Source organism: Tenrec ecaudatus, chromosome 12 (assembly GCF_050624435.1).
Source record: "Tenrec ecaudatus isolate mTenEca1 chromosome 12, mTenEca1.hap1, whole genome shotgun sequence".
Classification (NCBI taxonomy): Eukaryota; Metazoa; Chordata; class Mammalia; order Afrosoricida; family Tenrecidae; genus Tenrec; species Tenrec ecaudatus.
The window spans coordinates 25,430,607-25,454,134 of NC_134541.1; the positions used below are offsets into that span (position 1 = coordinate 25,430,607).

At 41.1% G+C, this 23,528-nt stretch overlaps 1 protein-coding gene across 2 annotated transcripts in view; it reads left to right on the forward strand.

Moving 5' to 3' along the window:
- Window positions 1-2,839: 2,839 nt before the first annotated feature.
- RBL1 (RB transcriptional corepressor like 1) overlaps window positions 2,840-23,528 on the forward strand; it is a 53,289-nt gene continuing 32,600 nt past the window's right edge. The window contains exons 1-12 of one of the 2 annotated variants that reach the window (XM_075528788.1): window positions 2,840-3,232; window positions 6,521-6,654; window positions 9,510-9,710; window positions 10,080-10,144; window positions 10,237-10,365; window positions 10,479-10,639; window positions 12,789-12,838; window positions 13,551-13,737; window positions 14,556-14,722; window positions 17,950-18,062; window positions 18,258-18,361; window positions 21,354-21,491. In XM_075528788.1, coding sequence (XP_075384903.1) covers window positions 3,077-3,232; window positions 6,521-6,654; window positions 9,510-9,710; window positions 10,080-10,144; window positions 10,237-10,365; window positions 10,479-10,639; window positions 12,789-12,838; window positions 13,551-13,737; window positions 14,556-14,722; window positions 17,950-18,062; window positions 18,258-18,361; window positions 21,354-21,491 — 1,605 coding nt within the window. In that variant the 5' untranslated portion in view covers window positions 2,840-3,076. Of the gene's footprint in view, window positions 3,233-6,520; window positions 6,655-9,509; window positions 9,711-10,079; window positions 10,145-10,236; window positions 10,366-10,478; window positions 10,640-12,788; window positions 12,839-13,550; window positions 13,738-14,555; window positions 14,723-17,949; window positions 18,063-18,257; window positions 18,362-21,353; window positions 21,492-23,528 lie in introns of those variants that run through there. The other variant, XM_075528789.1, reaches the window with a different exon arrangement.

Sequence of the window (23,528 nt, forward strand, 5' to 3'; positions counted from 1 at the left end):
TTTGGCCACATGCTTCCATAAGCAAAGGTTGTCCACGGGAAGCCACCACCTTCCAGCTATCCACACCAGCTCCCAGAATCAAATCTCTTTCTCTCTGCAACTGCTCAGGTTCTGGTCAGCTCAGCCCCAGTCATCCAAGCTAGTTCAAAGGCGGGTACCAACAACAAGCTTGTGATCCCACACATACCTTATCTCTCTGCATTCAGGCTAGCTGGCCCCCTCTCACTCTCAGCTCTAGTGTCCATGGGCTAAGTTATATCCAAAGGCTCAGGAGAACGTTCAACTCCCGGGCTTCAGTCTAGTCAGTCCTTCCCTCTTTCTGTCTCCTCTGCGAATCAGGTCAACATGTACTTTTGGAACATGTTTAAACTCAGCCCATCTCTTCTTTGCTGCATCTCCCCAATCTCCACAAGCGGATCCATGTGGTCACCACAAACATACCAGACTCACTGCCTCTCTTTAACTTCCAGTCCTACAAGGTGTGTGTGTGGTGTGTGTGGGGTGGGGGTTCACTATTGGGCACATACTTCTCATGCTTTGCTACATCCAAAAACTACTTGCTAAAATTTTTTTTAAACCAAACAGTATTTTGCTTATTTTTTTCCTCCCTGTAGTTCTTCCCTTCAAATGTAAAAAGCCTATTTCCCCAGCAGTTCTGGGTGGAATTCACATTTCTACCACAATTCTTTTTTTTTATGGTTCTTTTCAGTTTATTGCACGAAGGAGTTACACTAGTCCAAGTTAAAAGTGGACTCCAAATGGTTCCATCATACAAACTGTGAGATTTTAAACTGTGACAAGGGACAGGGGAACTTTTTCTACTCATTGCCAGGAAATTCTCACCTCAGCTTCTGTGAGCCAAGAGCACCAGTCCAATTGCTACAAGGGACTGGCCTATGTTCCTTCGCTGGTCACCCTGGAGCTGAATCCCTTCTCCATGTTCTGGACACTCAATCACAGTACCATTGCAGGCAAATGTCTTCTTAAAGGCCTTCCCTAGTTTATTTTTGTCGTCAGCATCAGCAATCCCTTGGATTGGGTCTTCCTGTCGGTGCGGTGTTGAATTCTTATCTGGATACCATCCTCTATTCCGCAGGCAGTAGGTCAAACCCCTTACTGGCATCAGCAAAGAGGTGGAAAGAGTGGAGGTTCTGGATAGCAGGCATACGGTATAATTCCTTTTCCTCAGTGGAAACAGCGTGCGGAAGGTGCCGGCTGGTGAAGGCGGGCAGGGGGGGACAGAAGGGAGGGGGAGGCTGCTGAGTCCTCTGCAGTGGCTCAGTGACTGGGTTAAGCCTCCAATTCTACACAGGCTTCTTGCTTAAACGAAATCCTGTTCCTTCTGTGAAATCCCTAATTGCTCTTTTAGCACCTCCAGTCAATATGGTCTGCAGGTAGGTTTACAGACACTATGTAATCATGATCACCATACTGATTTTCATCACATATGTTGTAGGCCTATTTTATACTACCAGGTAAGAGAAACCCTAAATAGTTATAGTGTAGTCTGATAAAACACATAACTCTTGACCCTTTGAAAAATATACAACTTTAATCCCCAACCTAGCATTGTATCCACTTATGCACAGGGCCTAGCTACTCTGGCAGGGTGGATCTGGCCGGTCGGTGGGCCTCCCCACCCCTAATCGATCATCCTGCTTAACCAGTCTAGCGTTTGCCCCAGACCATTCCACAAGCAGCTGCCCTCCCTACAGCTGGAGCATATTTCTTACATTCCTTTCAGCTTGTACGACCAGCCCCGAAACAGACTGATTATCACCTGGCTGAGCTAAAACTTTCACTGCCTTGAGGACAATGCCGAGGTTTTTTGTGGTCTATGAGACCCAGTGGCTCCTTCCCCTCATTCACTCAACATTAGGCTCTTGGTAATGTTTCAAGCATAACGTCCTGAGTGCTTCTGGTGTGTCAGGCCCTAATCTAAACACTGGATCCTCTCCAATCAGATTTCAGTAGGAAAAACCAGCCAACAAGGAAGAAAGCTAGTTGCAGATGGTGATCAGGCGCCTCAAGATAATGAAACCAGGTGTTGGGAGTGGTGACTGGAGTCAGCTACTTTAGACAGGGATGGCAGAAGCAAATGTTATTTAAACTTGAATGAAGAGGAGCCAAGCAAGCAAACATCTGGCAAATTGCATTTGGGGCAGCTTCATCAGCCTCGGGGGGAACTTGCAAGGCAAGCACTTGGCATTTTCCAGCGTTCCAATCAAATCCCTGAGGCGGTGGGCACAATGCACTATGGGCCAGGTTGCATAGGGCGTTGTAGGGCGTGGAGAAGAGTTCGGATATTATTTTAAGGATAGGAATTTGCAGTAGGATTTTCATCAAAGGAAGTACATGCTCTGATTTGCCTTTTTAAAAGATCGTTCTGGCTCTTCCTGGACAAGTTTTGGCAGAACAGAAGGAAAAGCCTAGAATGACTGCCTTTATTGGAAAAGTTCCCAAAGTCTAGGGAGCTGAGAAACGGTGTCTCATAATATGCTTGCTTCGCCAGTCCTGATAGCCTAGGCCACATTCAGTCATCCAACAGATTCACTAGAGACATCCGAGGAGAGGCGCTGCCTCCATCTCCTAATTCCAGTGGCTACACTTAGTTGGGAGATGGGGCTTTTTTGGCGCCTTGAACACCAGCACACTCTGGTAGGAAAGAGCCAGCTCCTCGCTAAAATAAAGTCAACTTGCAATTGGCCAAGCAAGCCAAACAAAGGGCGCTGCTCCTGGCTTCGGGGCCGGATGTGAACTACAACTCCCAGCAGCCTCAGCGCGGAGGCCGCAACCCCTCTCCCCCTCCAGCCACCGCAGCTTTGCCCCGCGAACTGGGCTCACCGCTGCCCTTCAGGGCGTAAGTCCAGTTTGACGAGGATTCGCGTTCCGTCGTCTTGTCTGGAGGGTGAACGGACTTTTCTGAGGAGACACGCGGAGGCAGACCACGGGCGGGAGGGTGCCGCTCCGAGGTCGCCCGTTTTCGCGCGCTTTGGCGCGGGGGGTTGTGGGTAGCGCGCCCGCAGGGAGACCGGAGTGAGGGGCCGCGACCGCGCCACCCGCAGGGCCCGAAGGGATGTTCGAGGAGGAGTCCGACGCCGAGGGGGCGGCGGTGGTCGCCTCTGCCGGGGAGGCGCTCCAGGCCCTGTGTCAGGAGCTGAACCTGGACGAAGGGAGCGCGGCCGAAGCCCTGGACGACTTCGCCGCCATCCGGGGCAACTACAGCCTGGAGGTGAGCAGTGCCGCAGGCGGGGCGGCCGACGCCCCTGGACCCCCGACCCGCCGCGGGGTGGTGGGTCCGCGGCCAGGCCCCACCCCTGCCGGGCCCCGCCTCTCGGGGTGGCGGAGGCTCCCCACCCTGAAGGGTCGCTGCCCCGCAGGGCGCCACTAAGTGCCGAGTCTGCGCCGGAGGGGCGGCTGGCAGCCCGCCGGCTCTCGCAGTTCCAGAAGCTGGAAGCGGAAGCCCCGGAAAGGCGCAGCTTCCCCTCGGTCACACGCCCGGGGTCTCCTAGACCCCCGGCTTCCACCCCCGGCCCGCCGCAGGCTAGCAACGTGTCCTCCGGGCCGCGAGGTTGTCTTCGTTGGGTGTCATCGCGTCGGCACCGACACATAGCAGCCCAGTGCGCAAAACCGAAGGAGCTGCGGGGCCCTGCGCCATCATCTGTAGGAACTGGGGTTCCGTGGTAAAGGCTACCCTGGACTGCGGCCCAGAACGGTGCCGTCTCGTTTCTCTCCATGCGGTTCTCTGATCGCCTTCTCGGTCCGGAACCCCCAGAGGTGCAGCTACGGGCCCAAGGGCGGGCTGACCAGGAGCAGAGTCTCTTAGCCATTTAACTTCCACCCTCGGGTTGCGCGTTGTGGCATTGCTTCTGCCATAACTTGCTCAAAGCTAACACGCCAAGCATGCGTGTCTCTTAGCACGCAGTTAGTTCCCTCGTCTGTCCAGTGGGGATCATCTTACCCAACACAGTCGCTGGACGTTCACCTGATGGACAGTCCAGTGGCTGCCCCTGAGTAAAATTAATACCGGTGCTCCGGACCTCTGTTTCCTTTGGGTAGAATATCTTTTTCTTTGTTTTAAGTTTTCATTATTATTGCCTTTTAGTATCGATAACTTTCTAAATCCAATTCTTATTTGTCTCTAGGGGTTAGAAACATAACATACAAACTTAATATTTTTAATACTTAAATAAAAAACCAAACTCGAAGCCAGGGAGTCCAGTCTGACTTACAGGGACTCTGGGACAAATTGCCCCTTTGGCTCTCCAAGATTTACGCCATATCTTTTTCCTGTGGGTCTACTGGTGAAGCAGGTCTAAACCTATTGGTCTCGACATGACCCTTTTACAGGGGTCGCCGTACTCGTAACAGTAGCTAAATGCGAAACAGTAGCTAAATGACAGGAAGTAGCAGTGAAAATAATTTTATGGTTGGGGGGGGGGGGTTTCACCACAACACGAGGAACTGTGTTAAAGGGTCTCAGCATTAGGAAGGTTCAGAATCACTACTGGTGAGTTTGAACTGAGCTTTGTGGTTGACAGCCCAATTCATAACCAGTTCACCAGAGCTCCTGTAACAAAGAAATGCATTCTAAAATATACAAAGCTTTGATGATGAAAAAAAGGTGGATAACTTCATTTTGGCAGTTGAGGTCTAGTTGCATTTATAGAAGGTTTTGGATTATCCAGATTATTCCTGGAAATGGGGTTGGTGTTTCTAGTCAGGAAATTAGCTTGATAAGCCTAAGAGGAAGTTGTCTGGACTGCAGCCACCTTTTTGTCTTCTTATATTTCATAGTGTCATTTCAGTGCCTTGGTTCACAGTCAAGCCACTGCACTTGGAGTTCAACTCTCTTATGCCCTTGGAGTTGAACATTGCCCAACTCTCTGTTCTTTACGACTCTTGACACTGACACTAATTTCATTTTAGACTAGGCCGGAGTCAGCAGTGCTTATCTGTAAGAACATCTAAAATTTTAAAAAACGAACAAATTACGTGATGCAACACTACACATAATACAAATTACTACCAATATGATATAAAAATAAAGTGCAAGCACTCATATTGCAGTTTGTTATAAGTCACAAATTACTGGTATTCCATATTGAATGTACAAATGTCACCTTTATTATAGTGTTATAAGTTGAAATAGCTGCTGAGATGAAGGTCCACGCATAATATGTTAAAGACTGTTTAAGGGCAAATTGGTCCCCAAATTTTTACCTTATAAAAATGACAGTTACATGAAACAGGTATTTTTTTGTGATTGAAAACATTTTTATGTGAGTTTCTCCCTTGCTCGCTCTGTGACCTTTTCTTTCACTGTCCAACTAGTTTTAAAAGATACATAAAACCAAAATGGTGAAAAGAACCCTGAGCCTCCTCAAGACCTCAACTGGTATTTTAAAATCAAGAAAGTTGAAGCAGATCAATTGTAAGAGAACCCCTTTCAATAATACACCTACTCCTCACTTATCAACTATCTTGTTACCCAACCGGTCACCATTCATTACAATAATAAAATAATCTATTTGACGTAATACACTTGCCAGAGACGGCGCATTGAAAATTGAGACTCAGCTGACCCAGGCCATGGCCTTTTTAGTCACCTCATCAACATGTGAAAGCTGGACCATGAATAAGGAAGACTAAGAAGAACTGATGCCTTTGAATTTGGCAAAGACTGCTGGATAGTCTGTCAACTGCCAGAAGGGACAGTTCTTGGAAGTGCAGCCAAAACACTCCTGGGAAGTTAGGTTGGTGAGAGGCTATCTCATATACTTTGGACATGTTCTATATTTGTAGAGGGGCCAGTCCCTGCAGAAGGATATTATGCTTGGGGGAAAAAAATCATCAGTGAAAAAGACACCCTTCAGCGAGATGGATTGACATTGTGGCAGCAATTGTGACGGTGGCACAGGACGAAACGGTGTTTGATTCTGGTTTACATGGAGTTGGAACCAACTAAATGGTACCTAACAACCACAATCAAGCTGTTTAAAGCATTGATGCATATCTGGCAATAAATACCCAGTTCTGATGCTAGAATGATGGTGGCTGTGATAGTGAAGGTGATGTGTCATCTTGACTGGGCCTTGATGAAGTAGATATTCCCTTCCATTTTGTGATCTGATTGTCTTCCATTTGTATCATGCTGATTTCCCCATAATGACCTGGTTTTTGGAAGCTAACCATGTTGATAAATAAGGAGTGAGAACACAGGCCTAAGAATAAAAATACCTAGTACTGTAAGTAACTGAGCTTTGTGACCTTTACATTGACATAGTGACTGCAACAGTGGGTTCAAATATGGCAACGATGGTGAGGATGGTATGGGTTTGGGCAGTGTTTTATTTTGTTGTACATAAAGTTGCTATAAATCATAATGAACTCAACACCTGGCAACAAGCGTCCTTTAGCTACAGAAGGAAAATTAAACCCTGTCATTCTAAGATTTTGTTTGATTTTGTAGTTGTAAGCATATTAACATCCGTTTTGCTGTTTGCCTTCTGTCTGCCAGGGAGAAGTGGTGCATTGGTTGGCATGTTCGTTATATGTTGCATGCCGCAAAAGCATTATTCCCACAGTTGGAAAGGGTGTCATGGAAGGAAACTGTGTATCACTTACTAGGATACTACGCTCCGCTAAATTAAGGTAAAGTGATTTGGCTTTGCAATATTGTTTTTATAACTTCTAAATTTAACATTAGAATTTATTCTGTTTATTTGAAGACAGTTGACCTCATTCAATCCTGACCAAGGTTGTTAACACATTGTTATCCTTTCACAGTTGTTACATTCTTCCTCTGCCTCTCCTTCTCACACATGGGCTTCACCCAGAGAGGTATTTTGGGTTCAATATTTGGAACTATGATATCTTTTTCATCGAATTTAAAAAAAATTGTTAATTTCAAGTTTACAGACAAGGTTGCATAAATAAGAAAAGTACAAAAAACATTACATCGATCCTTTACCCAGATTCACCTAGTACTAGTAATATTTGAGGAGCCCTGGTGGTGTAGGACTGGTTGCACGTTGGGCTGCTAACCCCAAGGTCATCAGTTCAAAACCACCAGCCCACCTGCAAGAGAAAGATGGGACTTTCTACTCCTATAAATAGTTTTAGTCCAGAAACTCACAGAGACAATTTTACCCTGCCCTGTAGGGTCACCATGAGTTAGAATTGACTCAATGGCCATGAGTTTAGTTTGGATATTAATGTTATTAACCCATTAGCTTAATCCTTTGATGTTTCTCTGACATAATATTTTCCCTCAACTATTTCAGAGTATGTAGCTTGTATTTTAGTTCTTCACACTTAATAGTCTAATGTATTTTCTTTCTTTTTAAAAATAATTTTATTGGGGGCTCATATAACTTTTATCACAATCCATACATACATCCTTTGTGTCTAGAACATTTGTACATTTGTTGCCGTCCTCATACTCAAAACATTTGCTTTCTGCTTGAGCCCTTGTAATCAGCTTCTCATTTTTCCCCTCCCTCCCTTCTTATATAAGTGTAGTGCAATTATAAATCTCAGCAGATTTAACTTGATACACTCTTTGATCTAAACTACCATTTCTAGTCCAGTTTAGTAAGTTGACCCAGTAATGTCCTCTGACTTCTCCCCACCCTTTGAGTCCGCTCTCCAGTGTAGGCTTAGGTATTGCATTCATCTGGCTTTAATTAGGATCATTTTCATGGCCTCCCCTGTTTTGTTTTTAAGGCTAGAGTACATATAATAGAATATTTTCTATTTCAGTCATTTTTACATGTATAGGCCAGTTACACTAATAATCAGTACCATGTTGTATATGATGATGAATTTTTCATCATCTCTGTCTTTATCATTGGCATTTTTGAAGTGTGTAATCTACAACCACTTCACACCTCTTTTTCATTTATTGTCCCTAATTTTGGATTTCTCTGAAGTTTCCTCATGACTAGAAGCAGATTACACATTACCAGATAGAAAACTAACTATGTGTCTCTGGGGTGTCAGATCTGGGAGCACATAATATCCATTTTCCTATCCTTGATGATGTTAATTATTATCATCTGGTCAATGTGTTATCCTCATTCTCTGTAGTAAAAATTTTTTTCCCTTGGAACAACTGAGACCAGTCCCTGAAGAAGGACATCATGCTTGGTAAATAGAGGGTCAGCGAAAGAGAGGAAGACTCAATGAGATGAATTGACACACTGGCTACAACAGTGATGTGTTAGGATAGACTAGAGAAACATTCATGGAGACACTCGTAGTTGTATAAGAAAGAGGTTTATATATAAGAGGAATTGAATACTGAGAAAACATCTCAGTCCAGTTCAGATCAAGTCCCTAAGTCTGATATCAGCCAATATGTCCTATATCAATCTATAAAGTCCTCTTCAAACTCACGAAACACATGCAATTACTCTGAATGCAGAACGATCGCAGGCCAAAGGGTAGACAGTCTTTGGATCCAGTGACGTTGTAAGCATCTCAGCGCTGGCAGGGTCTCCACGTGGCTTCTCCAGCTCCCAGGGCACGGGGTCGATCAGTGTAGTGCCATGTGTCTTGTCAGTAGAGTGTCTCTCAGGAAGTGAGCCGAGAGTCTTGGCCCAGAGTCTCCAAGGGAGTAAGGAGAGAGAGAAAGTGTCTCCTGTTTCCAAGGAGGAAAAACAGAAGTTCCCATAATTCTCAGGAGAAGGCCTTGCCCACACAGCAGCCACATTGGTTACATCTTGATGGACAGGCTAGACTCCACCCCTTCACTCTTTCCCTCAAATTGACAAACGATTACATGACTACCACAAAACGGGCTCAAGTGTAGAAGCGATTGTAAGATGGCATAGGACCAGGTAGGGTTGCTATGAGTTGCAGCCAACTTGATAGCGCCTAACAAGTTTTCTGAACCACTGGTCTAGATTCAGAAATCTCAAGTAGGTGCATATCTATTATCCCAGCTCATAGTCTTTCTTACAATTTTCAGTGAAACTGGAACCAACTGGAAGGCACCTAAGCAACAACTCCCTTGTAGTTCAGTTTTGGTGGTGGAACCTCAGGTTGGAACAAAGGCAGACACTTGACATTTTCTGCTACCTTGTAATGGTATTTTGTGGATAACTTCACAAGCCCAGCAATTGGGAGACTAATATGTTTTTCTTAAATTTAAATTGGAAACCCACTGATCTGTTAGCAAGTGTTTATAATTTGTATGCAGCAAATTGCCCAGGCGCTGTAGGAAGTAGAAGTAGGTAGCAGCTCTCACTCTCCTAGGAGTACTCTTTATAGAATGAGCACTAATCAAAATTTGTGTCCCCAAGGTGATCATTGGGCCACAAATTATTTTGCAGCGTTTTTGAGTGAGGTTTAAGTAATGCCATGCTTTTAAGTAAATTTTTTTTTGCTTTTAAGTAAATATTTTTAGCCATGAATAGAATGTTTTATTTTTATTGAATCCCTGTTCAGTCCATTAAATACACTGATTTTCTGGTTTTTGCTTTCTTTCTGTTTTTTGTTTTTAGTTTAATTCAGTTTTTTAGTAAAATGAAGAAATGGATGGACATGTCAAACCTGCCACAGGAATTTCGTGATCGTATGAAAAGGCTAGAAAGAAATTTTGAGGTATCTACAGTAATTTTCAAAAAATTTGAACCCATTTTTTTAGATATTTTTCAAAATCCATATGAAGAACTACCAAAGTTACCACGAAGCAGGAAGCAGAGGTGAGACCCTTAATCCTTATGTGGTTTTATATAGATTATCATACAGACTTAATTAAGAGTTTGCTTTTGGAAGAGTCTGTACCACAAATATCCTCTGAGATGTGTATGTAACACACAAACACACACATCCATACCCATTTACAGTTATCCATATCTGAAAGCTGCAGGTTATACCTAATTTTCTATGTTACGATTTTATGCAGATTTGGAAAGGCTCATTCCACTCCTTGTTGAGCTATATTTTGCCTCTAATGAATGGAGTTTCATGTGCAGTTTGATTTTACTGATTGTTAGAGTTGTTGTCTCAGTTTAAATTAAACACCTGAAATTATATTTAGCAAGTTAGTCACTTTCCCCCCTCCTTTTTAGGAAGATTCCTTGCAGCGCTAAAGATCTCTTTAATTTCTGCTGGACGCTCTTCGTTTACACCAAGGGTAAGCTGACGTTCACTGGTTTCACTTTTCTTCTGGGGAAGCGATGTGCGTGACTTCTGGGTTTTATATTGCCTTGTGTTTGTTCTTAAAAGGAAACTTCCGTATGATTGGGGATGATTTAGTAAACTCCTACCACTTACTTCTGTGCTGCTTGGATCTGATTGTTGCCAATGCCATTATTTGCCCCAATAGACGAGACTTGCTAAATCCATCATTTAAAGGTGAGATCCTATTTATTCTTGAAAATGGATGCTCAGCTTATAGGAAAAGAGTATTCAAAGTGGATCATGCTCTCCCCCTCCCTCATGCATCTCTTCCTACCCTGTGAAACTAGGTTTGCCACCTGATTTCCATGCCGCTGACTTCAGGGCTCCTGAGGAGCCGCCCTGCATCATTGCCCAACTGTGTGAACTGCACGATGGACTTCAAGTCGAAGCAAAAGGAATAAAGGAGCACTACTTTAAGCCATACATCGCAAAACTCTTTGATAGGAAGGTACTGTCCTTGTAATTGAATGGCTAAGATGTTTAGAGGTCAGCAGCAGCCTGTACAGGAAAAAAGAAATGAAACAATGTTTTAAGCAAGCTTATCAGCGTTACCGTACTCAAGGATGCACATTTATCCTGTGATCGTGTATGATGTGATTACCTAAGTGCACCTTGACCTCACTAAAACCCACTGAAGAACACGACAGCCATGTATACTATCAGGTAGATGTGCTGCCAAGGCACCTGCAAGGTACTCAAAAAGAATTACGAAGAAGAGGTTATCAGAGTCAGCCGTTGAAGAGAAGTCAGTAAGTTTAATGGAACTACTGACAAATCGAATAATTGTTGACTCTTTACTATAAGTAGGATGACATGTGATAATTGTACCTTTAATTCCATAGAACATTCACTGTAGTTTGTAAGCTACCTGCAGGGTACCTGTGTCCTGGATTTTTTTTTCTCTTCTCAGTAACTTAGCTGCTTCTATGTTTATGAATTGGCATGCTCATTTTGGGCCTTGAGTTTGTATTTCCCCAATGAGCTGTTTAATCCAGTGAGGCCTTAAGTTTTCTCTTGGTAAAACAAGGGACTTTGATTTAGCCATCACTGTGCGCAGGTGGTGGTATTGAGTCAACATTGGACTGTTAACCTCAAGGTCAGTGGTTCAAACTCACCAGCTTCTCTGTGGGAAAAGAGGAGGCTGTCCGCTCCAGTTATGATGTACAGATTTGGAAAACTGACAGGCGTTTTGTGAGTCAGCATTGACCCAATGGCAGTCGATTTGGGTGGTTGTTTTTCTGGGGCTTTTTTTTTTGTGGTTCCCCCTTTGTAAGAATGTTAGGAGATTTTCTTTTAAGCTTGAATTTCCCCAGCTGGCTTCTTCTTGTATATAAACTTTTCTATTTTGTTCCATCTTGCCTCAAATAAATAAACCCTTGTTCCTTATCTGTATGGTGAACATATCCAGCAAAATAAACTTTGAAGGAACCCAGGAATTAAGTTTGTGAGCCTCTCCAGAGATTGTATAATAATGGCCCCTGGTGTGATTACAGTACGTCCCAATTTACCAGGCTTCATATCTGGTTTTACCTGTTATCTTGGCATAATTATTAATGGTACCTCCTTTCATGCTCCAACGTATTCTGGTTTGGACAGTGGCCCACCTGCCCACAGTTCATAGATGTTTCATTTGGCCTACTTAGGATATATTTCTTTTATTATAAACATTTAAATTTCAAGATCTATTACTTGAAAATATATATTTTAAAACATTTTATTAGGGGCTTATACAACTCTTATCACAATCCACACATATGCATACATCAATTGTATAAAGCACATCTGTACATTCCCTGCCCTACTTGAAAATATTTTTAAAATAAGATGGCAATACTAGGAATTTCTACATGGCTAACTGTTGGCAAGCTAAATTATGGTCACCTCTCTTAGGATGAGAAGGGCACTTACTGCCGTCTTTGTTTATGTATGTTGACTTCTAGTCCTTGAATACATTTGAATGTACAGTTCATGCTGCATAGTAATTTTGGTATACTATGGTATACAGCAATTACTGACAGAATGTAGTTTTCCTCTCTTACCAAAGAAAAACTCACTGCCATTGAGTCTATTCCAAGTCATAGCAACCCTCAGATAGAACTGCACTGTGGGTTTCCGTTACAGGAGTAAAAAGCTACATCTTTCTCTCTGGGGGCAGCTGGTGGTTTCCAGTTGCTAACCTTTCCATTAGTAACTCCTTCTGCCACCAGGGTCATTCAAGAATGTTCGTGTCCCTCCCTCAGAATGACTTTAGGAATTTGTTCAAAAGTGCAGTCTCCGCTCAGGCCTACAGACTCAGTCATTGGTTGTGTAGTCCACTATTCTGCCTTTTTAACAAGTTCCCTAAGTGATTCTTGTGTCACTGAAATTTAGAAACCACTGCTACAGACTAAGCTCAGTTTTCAAAATTTGACTTTATATCCCTTTTTAAAACTATTTGTATGCTAAGTAGACTTTACTAGTCCGAAAGAACTGTTTAATAATTCTTGTGTGTATGTTTATGCAGGTGTGACTTTAGGACTACCAACTTAGATAAGTCTTATGTTTTTCTTCATTTTAATGTACTTACATGATGTCCTAAAATGGTTTTTTCTTCCCAGATTTTAAAAGGAGAATGCCTCCTGGACCTTTCCAGTTTTACTGATAATAGGTAAGTTTCTAGTACTAATGGCATCCAGCACATTGTAGGCAGTATTAATAATGAATTGTTACATTTGTTAAGTGAAACATTGTATCAGGATAAATCCTCCAAATTCACATTTCCCCCTGCATTAGTGGCATATTGAGTAAATGTTCTAACTCTTTTTTGACTTAAAGTATACTTAAAGTAACTGCTTGGCTGAGAAACTCAGCTGGTGTTTTGCTTTCATTAATCAAATGTTGGTCAGTCTGGATTGCACCTCACTGTTGGCCTGCTGCGTAAGTGTCGGACTGCCAGCCGCAGGGCCGACAGTCACAGCTATCAGTGGTTCTGAGGAAGAGAGACATGGCTGTCTGCTTCTGCAGACCTCTGCAGTCGTATATAAGGTTGCTTTGAAATGGAATCACTTTGACGGAGTAGAATCAGTGTGATAGAGTGGATTATTTCCTCAATAGTCTTGTTAAAATTTTCTTTTCCATAACTAGCTTTAACTAGCTTTCATTTACACGTTTCTGTATATGCTTAAAAATTTTTGTATGAATATTTTAAATGTCCAATGATCAAATAGGAGCTTGTGATATTAGCAGAGACAGAATTAATATTACAGGAAAGGACTAATCAGTTTTCTCAGGCAGTGGATCCTAAGTCTGCCTATAAGTCAAGATAAATCCATTGTGTAACTTACTTTTATCCTAAAAGCTTAACATTACTATCTTTGCAGCAAATCAGTGAACAAGGAATATGAAGAATATGTTCTAACTGTTGGTGATTTTGATGAGAGAGTCTTTTTGGGAGCTGATGCTGAAGAAGAAATTGGCACTCCTCGAAAGTTCGCCAGTGACACCCCAGTGGGGAAGTTGACAGCTCGGGCCAATGTGGAATGTAACCTACAGCACCATTTTGAAAAAGTAATCTAATTTCGCCTGACCTCAGGCTTGACTGATCTTTCTCTGTGTGGTTCTACTAACAACAGAGGCATCTTTCAGGTTAAATCTTAAGTTTCTTTACTAATTCACATTTACCATTGCAGTCTTAAAAGGCAATTAAATATATATATGACAATATTTTCCCTGATTTTTTTTGTTGTCTTCGTTCTGTTGCATTTCCACAGTTTTCTTGAGTTTTTCAATTGAGTTTGTGTCTTTTGACATAAAGAATTGCTATTTTCTTACCATTCTTTCTTTTAACCAACTTAGCATCTGATCTGTTACTTTAGCAGTTAGTTTGCTTTTCTACCTATGATACTATGTAGTCTCCCCTAAGCTCAGCTGGCCTACTCTGAACGTAATTTTTAATGAGCAAAGCTGAGTTCAGAATTCACTTGTTAATTGAGTTGGAAGATGAAGTCTAATGGAAAATTCACAGGTTTAGAAAGTAGAAAAACCTAAAGTTTTAATCCAGACTCAGCCATTAGCTTTGCCAATTTAAACAGGCTTTCTTAACTTATCTTTATCTTTCCTCACATGGAAAACAAAAATATGTGTGCCTTATCTTTCAAAGGACTTGTTGGTGAGGGTGAGATTATAGGTAGAAAGTGCTTTGGGAAAGTGTTCATTCAAACGTAAGGCTGTTAACGGCACAATGCTACTAAAATCTGAGTAACCAGAAGAGAGGTGAAAGTAACCTATCACTGAACATCAATTAAAAAGATGGTATCTATCCTGAGTTAAACACACAACGAATGGGAAGGAAGTTTTTAATCTCACAGTTTTTCCTTTTCTGACAGAAAAGAACATTTGCACCTTCTACACCACTAACAGGACGGCGGTACTTACGGGAGAAAGAAGCAGTCATTACCCCTGTTGCTTCAGCCACCCAGAGTGTGAGCAGGTTGCAGGGTATTGTGGCTGGACTGAAAAATGCGCCAAGTCAACAACTTATAAATATTTTTGAGTAAGAACAGTAGTGTATATATTTCTGGCTGTCTGTCTTAGATTCTGTATTCCATTCTATTCTCAGTATTTTCAAAAGTGTTAAGATGTTGAATCTGTCTAGCACGTTTTACTATAACATTTCAATCATAAACTCTATTGACCTAAAACAAGCCAGGAGTACCTATTAAATGTGTATATAAATGTTAAACATTTATAGGATTTCACAGACTTAATAGACTCACAAGGTTAAGAGTATATCCTAAAGGTGTTTGTTTTGGGTTGACTATAGAAACAAGTTCAGAGACTCGTGTTTAAGAGAGAGCTTTATGTCAAAGGGCAATCGTCTATTGAGAAAACATCCCAGTCCAGATCAAATCCATACATCTGATAATAGCCCATATATATGTTCGATACTCGTCCATAAATTCCTCTTCAGACTCACACAGCCACATGCAATGATGCCAAATGCAGGAAGATCACAGGCTGGTGGGTGAGAAGTCTTGTGGATCCAATGGTGGTGGAAGTATCTCAGTGCTGGCGTGGGTCTCTGATGATCTCTTCTAACTCTCTGAATGTGGCTCCTCACTCAACAGGAAGGTGAAGCAGAGAAAGAGACTCTTGCAGTGCTCAGCAAGTCTCTGTCTGGCTTGTCAACAGGAAGATGAGGACAGAGAGGGGAAGTTCCCAGAATCCTCTTGAGAAGGCCCTTCCCACAAGGAGGCATACTCAGGCTGTGACCTGATTTACAGGCTAGACTCCACCCCTTCCCTCTTAAAATCCTCAAGTTGACGTGAGATTATGTGACTACCATGTAATCTAGTGCAGACACTCTACTCTTGTAACTATCTTTGAATTAGGCATTAATGTTTTTCTTTTTTGCCTATCCTTTAAATGGGTTCATCTTGAACATCCATCAAATGGAGGACTGTTTACATCTTGATGAACCATGAAATGCAATTTTATACAATCGTTTCCCAACAAGGATACAAGTTTCCTGAGAAATGCGGTAGAATGATGCCAGAACATAGAACACATTTTCTAATGCCCAAAGAAATAAAATTGAGCCCTGGTAGCACAGTGGTTAAAGCACTGGAGTGCTAACCAAAAGGTCTATAGTCTGAACATACCAGCCTTTTTCAGGGTTAGAAAGATGTGGCAGTCTGCTTCCATAAAGATTTACAGCCATGGAAACCTAAAAAGGGGCAGTTTCTATCTTAGAGGGGCACTACGAATTGGAATTGACTTGATAACAATGGTATGGTTTTGATTGGAATGAGATAAGAGAATAGGAAAAACCAACAAAATATATGTCAGCAGTAACCAATTGAGTAAAGGAATATGCTATCATTCCATAAATTTCCAAAGGGGCAGTCAAGATAGAAAGTAATTGATTTTGGTCTGCTCGTCTCCAAAAAGCAGGCCCGAGGAAAGAAGAAGGGGATGTTAATAGAAACTTAGGAATCCTCATTAATACCACACAGAGAAATAGATAGGTGGGATGACTAGGCAGGTAGATAGAAATTCATAGAAATCCCAAGTGAAAGCTATGTTTTAACCCCAGGATTACAACAAAATTATGAGAAAGTGCCAAGGTCTGCCATTTCCTGAAGTTACATGCTAATTTGGGGTCGGATCTTTACAAAACCAGATGGTTTCCTTGACTAGGTTTAGTAAGCCCTGGAATAGGGGATATTTAACCAAATCTCATAAAGGAAAGCAAAACCCTTGGCCTCCAACAGGCAAAACATAGTACCTCCAGAGCTCACCTACTCCACAAACATTCAGGGTCCATGAAGATGGCCCAGTCAGCCCTGCCCTCAAACATAGCTCAGAGAGTAAAGCAGGCTGTACTTACACCAGCACCCTGCCAGCATTTGAAGGATGCGTTTGCATTTACCGTTAACAAGTTGAAAAGGTGTCCAAAAACCTATGTAAACATCCTATAGCAACCAAAGGAAGGAATACAAATGACTAAGAACCTAGCTGGAGGAAAAGGTAACTCAGGAACCACAGCTTTATGTATAGGACTTGATTAGAACATAAAGTGTGTTTGCCATGTCTGCACCTACCTCTGCCTAGAACACACTCACCACCGTGGCTAGGTCCACTGACCAGCTCATTATGTCAACATTAGTGTTAGGGATGACCCAATTAGATCATAAAACGGAGGGTGACTACGTCTTTGCAGCCTTACCTAACCACTGAGAATCACTACTCCACTGACTTGACACCTTTACCATCTCAAACAACCTCATTCTCACCTGGCATCTCGGCACACGTTACTGCCAGATGTAGGTCATTAATGTGCAAGATAATTGGGTAGTAGTTTTTTCAGTTATTTGTGTAGATGTAAAATAATGGCTAATGAGATTGTTGATAAGGAGGAGCAGGTGTACTGCTCTGTTTGAGCTTGAAGTTGGGACTCCTGACCTCTGCATTTGTTATTTGACTGGCAGATCACTTTCCCAGTCTTGGATTTGTTTGCCAGTTTTGTTTGGGGTTTTTTTTTTTTTTAATTACTTTATTGCCGGCTCGTACAACTCTAATCACATTCCATACATCCATCCACTGTGTCAAGCACATTTGTACATTTGTTGCCATCATCATTCTCAAAACATTTGCTTTCTACTTGCGCCCTTGGTATCAGCTCCTCATTTTTTGCTTGTTTGCCAGTTTTGAGTGAACATTTGCATTGTATCCATTCCTCTTCCTTCCACAGCCTTCTATCCTAGGTAAATGCTGCCCTTTTGATTTTAAATGGTTGTTTATTCTAACACATGTGATGTCTGATGCATTTTTATTAAATTGGGCTAATTGGGACATACTTCATAGATGATAAGAGTCATCCTTTTCAAATGTGTATAGTTGCATGGCATAACCACTACACCACAGTCAAGACATTGGAGCCTCTCCCATTCTCTAGCCGCCACCGGTATGTTTTCCGTCCCTTTGTTTTTCTTTTTCTAGAACTGCATACCAATAGATGCATGAAGTAGAGTCCATGACCTTTTCTAATGCTGACATTCCACAATAATATGCCATTTTATTAACTGGTGCTAGACTTGGTTGTAGATGTGAGGTCAAACATTTTATTAATTTTTACACATCTGAGTTTATAATGCAGAACACAATTAGTCTACAGAAAAGCAAACTAATTCTTAAAATTCATTAGGAGGGTGAGGGCAAATGTTGATTTTCTGGGTTTTTTCCCCATGTAATTAATTAGGTTGCTCATCTATTTTGTAGATCTTGTATGCGCAATCCAATGGAAAACATTGCAAAACTAGTTAAAGGCATAGGAGAATCTTTCTGCCAACACTACACTCAGTCAACAGATGAACAGCCAGGATCTCACATAGGTAAGAAGAAAAACAAAAGTTGGTAAAAAGCATTGAATTTAGGTAGATTGTGACCTCCAAAAAAAATAGAAGTGACATCCAGGTTTTTTCCTTGTTATTGAATCAAATTTTATTAACAGTTTTGATAACAGTTTATTTTCTTTAGTCCAAAACTAAATTTCATCAGTACGTGTTGTCCCTTTATTTCCTTTATAGACTTTGCTGTCAACAGACTAAAACTGGCAGAGATTTTGTATTATAAAATATTAGAGACTGTAATGATTCAGGAAACACGAAGACTTCATGGAATGGACATGTCAGTAAGTAGATTAACTCACCCAGACACTAGCAAAGGCCCACAGTCCTAACCCTAAAAGCAGTGTCATGTGGGGCTATGTGGCGCTTTATGGGGCTGTGTGTGCGGTGGGGTGAATACCATCTGTGGCAGATGGGCAAAGATGGCTTTAGTTGACTTAGGCAGATCCAGAGCTAACCGTTTCTGAGCAGAAATGTGAAATACATAAAAGTTACCTTTGCCTCACCATTACTGACCTTCAGGCCCATTTATAGTCTTCTATTTCCCAACTATTCGCCACCTGATAGTTAAGATATTTACTTAAACCTCCTAGGAATTTTGGGCAAAAAAACAATGGTAGCTTAAAAAAACCCAACTTTGCAGTGACTAAGGGCGATACAGGGGACAGCACCGGAGACACAGCGTGGGAATTGCACCTGACCTGATCCCACCACACCGAGGCAAATCACTGGGGGAGTGCAGCGGAACAGCAAGGGAATGGATTGGCAAGGTCCCCAGGGAATGCTGAAAGTGGACTTTGGGGCCAGGGCGTGGTGCCCCAACAGACTGGACTGGAAAACGCTCCTAAGGGCCAGCAAACGATCCCTGAACTAACTACAAGCTTTTCTCTTGTGAAAAAAAAAAACAACCCAACTTTGTTTTCTTTGAACAACTGGTGAAGTTAGTACCTACGCTTTCCAATAGCTACATAAAATAATTTTCTACAATGTTAAATGCATCTCATGATTTGTTAGCACACCCTTCTCCTGCACTCCTCCCTCCCAGCATTCTTTGAAGCTTTAGACTTTTTGTTCAAGTAAGAACAGGCTAATGCTACTGCTTAACTGTTAGGATGGAATTTCTCTTTGTTTTCAACCTGGATGGTTTCTTTGTCCCTTGGTTTCCCTCTTGGTTGTGTGTGGAGGGGGTGGTGGAATGAATCGAGGATTTTAAAACTTTATATGGAAATAATTATAGGTGAACAAAGTTGCACAAAATGGTGCAGAGAGGTTTCGAGTACCACTTACTCACTTTGCTACAAAAGTTAATGCTTTATATAGTAGTGTCCAAAGGAAGTTGACATCGCACCAATATGTGTGTATGCCTCTGTACCACGGTATCCCAAGTGCAAATGAGTGTTGCCAACACCAAGGCTAAGCTACAGCACTGTTCTCTCTTTGAAGCTCTCTCTCAGATACTCTAAACCTTGAACTGAAACTACCCTCATAGGTCACCTTTCAGCTAGATACAGATCGACTCATAAAATAATAACTAGGGAGGACTGCACACCTTGCAAAAATGTCTATGTGAAACCAACCAGTCAGTGATGACTTTAAAGCAAAGGTGCAGGGGTAAGGGCACTGGGGAACCAGACTCCTGGAAGCAGAACACCCAGAAGGAAATGAATGAGAGTGTCCACACATTGTGAAACATGCAACCAATATCTGAAATTTTGTGTAGCAATTATTAAAAGGGAGCCTAATTTGCTATGTAAATGTTCACCAAAAACAAAAACTATCCACGGGGAAAAAATTCATGACTTCTGTCAACCACACTCACTCCCCACAGCCACTCTATTTCTGCCTCTGTGATTGAATACTACAATTATTGTTTTACTGTAGGCAATGTACCTTTTCAATAGGTGAGACTATAAGTACTTTAAAAAAAAAAAACTTTATAGTGAATTAGGTGAAGATTTACAAAAAGGATTTTGAGTTTTACATTCAACAACTGTTTACACATTTTAACTCATTTCAATTCCCTCAATGTTCTATCACGATGTCACTTGCTCCCTATTTTCTATTTCCATTCCACCTTCTTTGTCTATAGAAGTTTTAATAATTTATGTGTACTGCATTCATGGATATATTTGCAGCAAAGGTACCTACACACATGCATTCTCTGTCAGATACACACACACATATTCATCCATCCATCTATCTATCTATCTATCCATCTATGCTTAGGTATATGCTCATTCTCGCTCTTATGGATTATGGCAGATACACTTGGGTTAAATCTTTATAGGTGTAGACACCCTCATCTTCTGCAGATGGGTGGGTGGCTTTGAACTACTGACCCGTGTTTAGGTCTTATATAGCCCATTGCTCCATCAGGGCTCTTGTACTTCCAAACAGGGTCATGTTTATAGGTGAAGGGCTTAGGATTTCAGCATGAAGTTTTGGAAGTACACCTTAATCTGTAACACCTTCCATTCCAGCATTTTGATTAATAAACTCTTACATTGACAAACAATTGACTATCAAAAAAACTGTTCATAATGCTTTTCTCTTAATGAGAATATTGACCTTTTTGTTCAAAATTTTTTTCCCCACAAAGTGTGTGTGTGTGTGTGTGTGTAATCATTTAATTGCGGGCCTGTACAATTCTTATCACAATCCATCCATCCATCCATCCATTGTGTCAAGAACATCTGTACATTTGTTGCTATCATCATTCTCAAAACATTTGCCTTCTACTTGAGCCCTTGATATCTGCTGCTCATTTTCCTCTTCCCTCCCCACTCCCCCCTACCTCATGAACCCTTAATAATTCATAAATTATTATTTTGTCATATGTTACACTGTCAGACGTCTACCGTGCCCTCTTCTCTGCTGTCCCTCCCCCTGGGAGGAGGCTATACGTAGATTCTTGTAATCAGTTCCCCCTTTACACCCCACATTCTCTCCACCCTCCAGGCATTGCCACTCTTACCACTGGTCCTGAAGGAGTCATCTGTCCTGGATTCCCTGCGTTTCCAGTTACTATCTGTACCTATTTTAAAGTATTTTATTGTAGACATCTCATTTAACCTTAAGATCTACCACTGAGCTAGATGTGGTACTATTTAAAACAAAAAACTGTACTAGCTTGAAAACTTTAATTCCTCTCTCTAGTACATTTGTATAATATAATTTACATAAGTTATTCAATATTAGTTTGGTAGTCTTGCTCATAGAATGGCAAAGAATGAAATTGCTAGGAAAATAGTAAACTGTGGTCTTTTTCTCCCTAAGGTTCTTTTAGAACAGGACATATTTAATCGTTCCCTGATGGCCTGCTGCTTGGAAATTGTTCTCTTTGCCTATAGCTCACCTCGGACTTTTCCTTGGATTATTGAAGTTCTTAATTTGCAACCATTTTATTTTTACAAGGTGAGTTGAAACAAGGTTCTGTTAGGATGGACCTCACATAATGATTGTATTAATTGTAGTACTAAAGAATCAACTTGTAGTCATGTGTGGGAAATATTTCCACAAGTGGTGGGAAAATATTTATGTAATCTTTTAGGTGGATTTAAGGACAAAAAAGAAAGGTTGAAAGTGACAATTTAAGATTTTCTCTGCCTTACACATCCGGCTAGACCAGAGCATGTGCACGGATACTGATAAGAGCTCCTGACACAGGGAATCCAACACAGAGAAACCCCTCAGGAACAATAATGAGAGTAGCAATACCATGATGTTAGGGGAAAGGTGGAGGGAGGAAGGGGGAACGGATCACAATGATCTATGTATAAGCACCCCCACCTCAAGGGGGACAAACAACAGAAACATGGGTGAAGGGAGAAAAAGTGGTTGGTGTAAGATATGACGATAATAATTTATAAATTATAAAGGGTTTGTGAGGGAGGGAGAGTAGGAAAGGGAGGGGGAAAAATAAGCTGATACCCAGGGCTCAAGTAGAAAGAAAATGTTTAGAAAAGAATTATGGCAACGTATGTACAAATGTGCTTGACACAATGGATGTATGGATTGTTACTAGCTGTAACAGACCCAAATAAAATGTTTAAAAAAATAAAAAGATTTTCTGTTGTTGAATTGCAAATGACACTTAGCATATTAGTATTTACCTTGAAGTTTTCCATGTTTAAATGAAAATCTTAGCTAATGTCGATGAAGAACAAAAATGTTCTCATTGGAAATAAAAGGTTTTAATTGGCTTTTGTTGGCAGCGTAACTAATGGTGTTTTAATAACTATATGCGTTCCTTCACACTGAAGCTAATTCAACTGGGGACCAATTTTGCTTATTTTCCCTTATTTTCTGCTAGCACTGTGTTTATTAACATTTAAGAAATGAAACGGGATAGCTACTAAGCTATATCATCACAGTGAGCATTTACTATTACCTGGGTGCCGCAAAGTGTTATGATATTGACTACTAACCACAAGGTTGGTAGTTCAGACCTGAGCGACACCCAGACAATAGGTGTGATAGTCTGCTTCCAAAACGTCAACAGTTCTGAACACCCCATAGAGTGTGGTCTGCTCTGCACACATGGTGTCACCATGAGCCGGAGTCTTCTGGAAAACAACTGAGAATGTATAGATTTAAGACTAAAGCTACCCTCATGCTTACTGACACAATTCAGGTGTAAAATTTAGTAATCTGTGCTGCTTTGTAATTGGAAAATTAGTGTGAAGAGTTAGTGTTTCATACTTAAATGTATATGTGATTTAAACAGTAAAAGCTTACCCATTTGAATTCATTACTGTAATTAAAACATTTTTGCATTCTTAGGGAAATTTTACTATATTTAATTTAATGTTGATATATATGTTTAGATTTTACATTAGGAAAAGTTAGTACCTTTATTCAAGGGCCAGTCACTAGGAGTTTAGTGTTGGCCAGAACTTGGTAGTTTTAGTTATAAAATTCTTGTTTCATTTAAGATGCAAAATGCGAGTCCCTAATAAAATGTAAAAAAAGAAAAGAGGAGAAAAAAAATGATTAGGGCAAAGAATGTACAGATGTGCTTTATACAATTGATGTATGTATATGTATGGACTGTGATAAGAGTTGTATGAGCCCCTAATAAATTGTTAAAAAAAAAGCGGCATATTTAAACAAATTAAACACATGTGGCCAGTTTTTAAAAAAAAGCAAAAATGCTTCATGAATGCCTCTTGAATGTGGAAGAAAAACCAGAAAGTGCAGATATATGTATATATTAAGATATATGTAAATATAAAAGTGAGATATAATTCTGCCACCTCAAAAATTTTTGTGTATATGCATGTAGATTTTATTTAAATAGTTCCCATATTAAAATGGAAATATATATAGGCAAATTTCCTTTTAAATGCATTATTCCTTCTATACATTTGAAATATTGGGGTGAATAGTTTGGAAAGGAACATTAAGTTCAGAATAGTACTGGAATGGAAATCCAAGATGCAACTTCTGTTG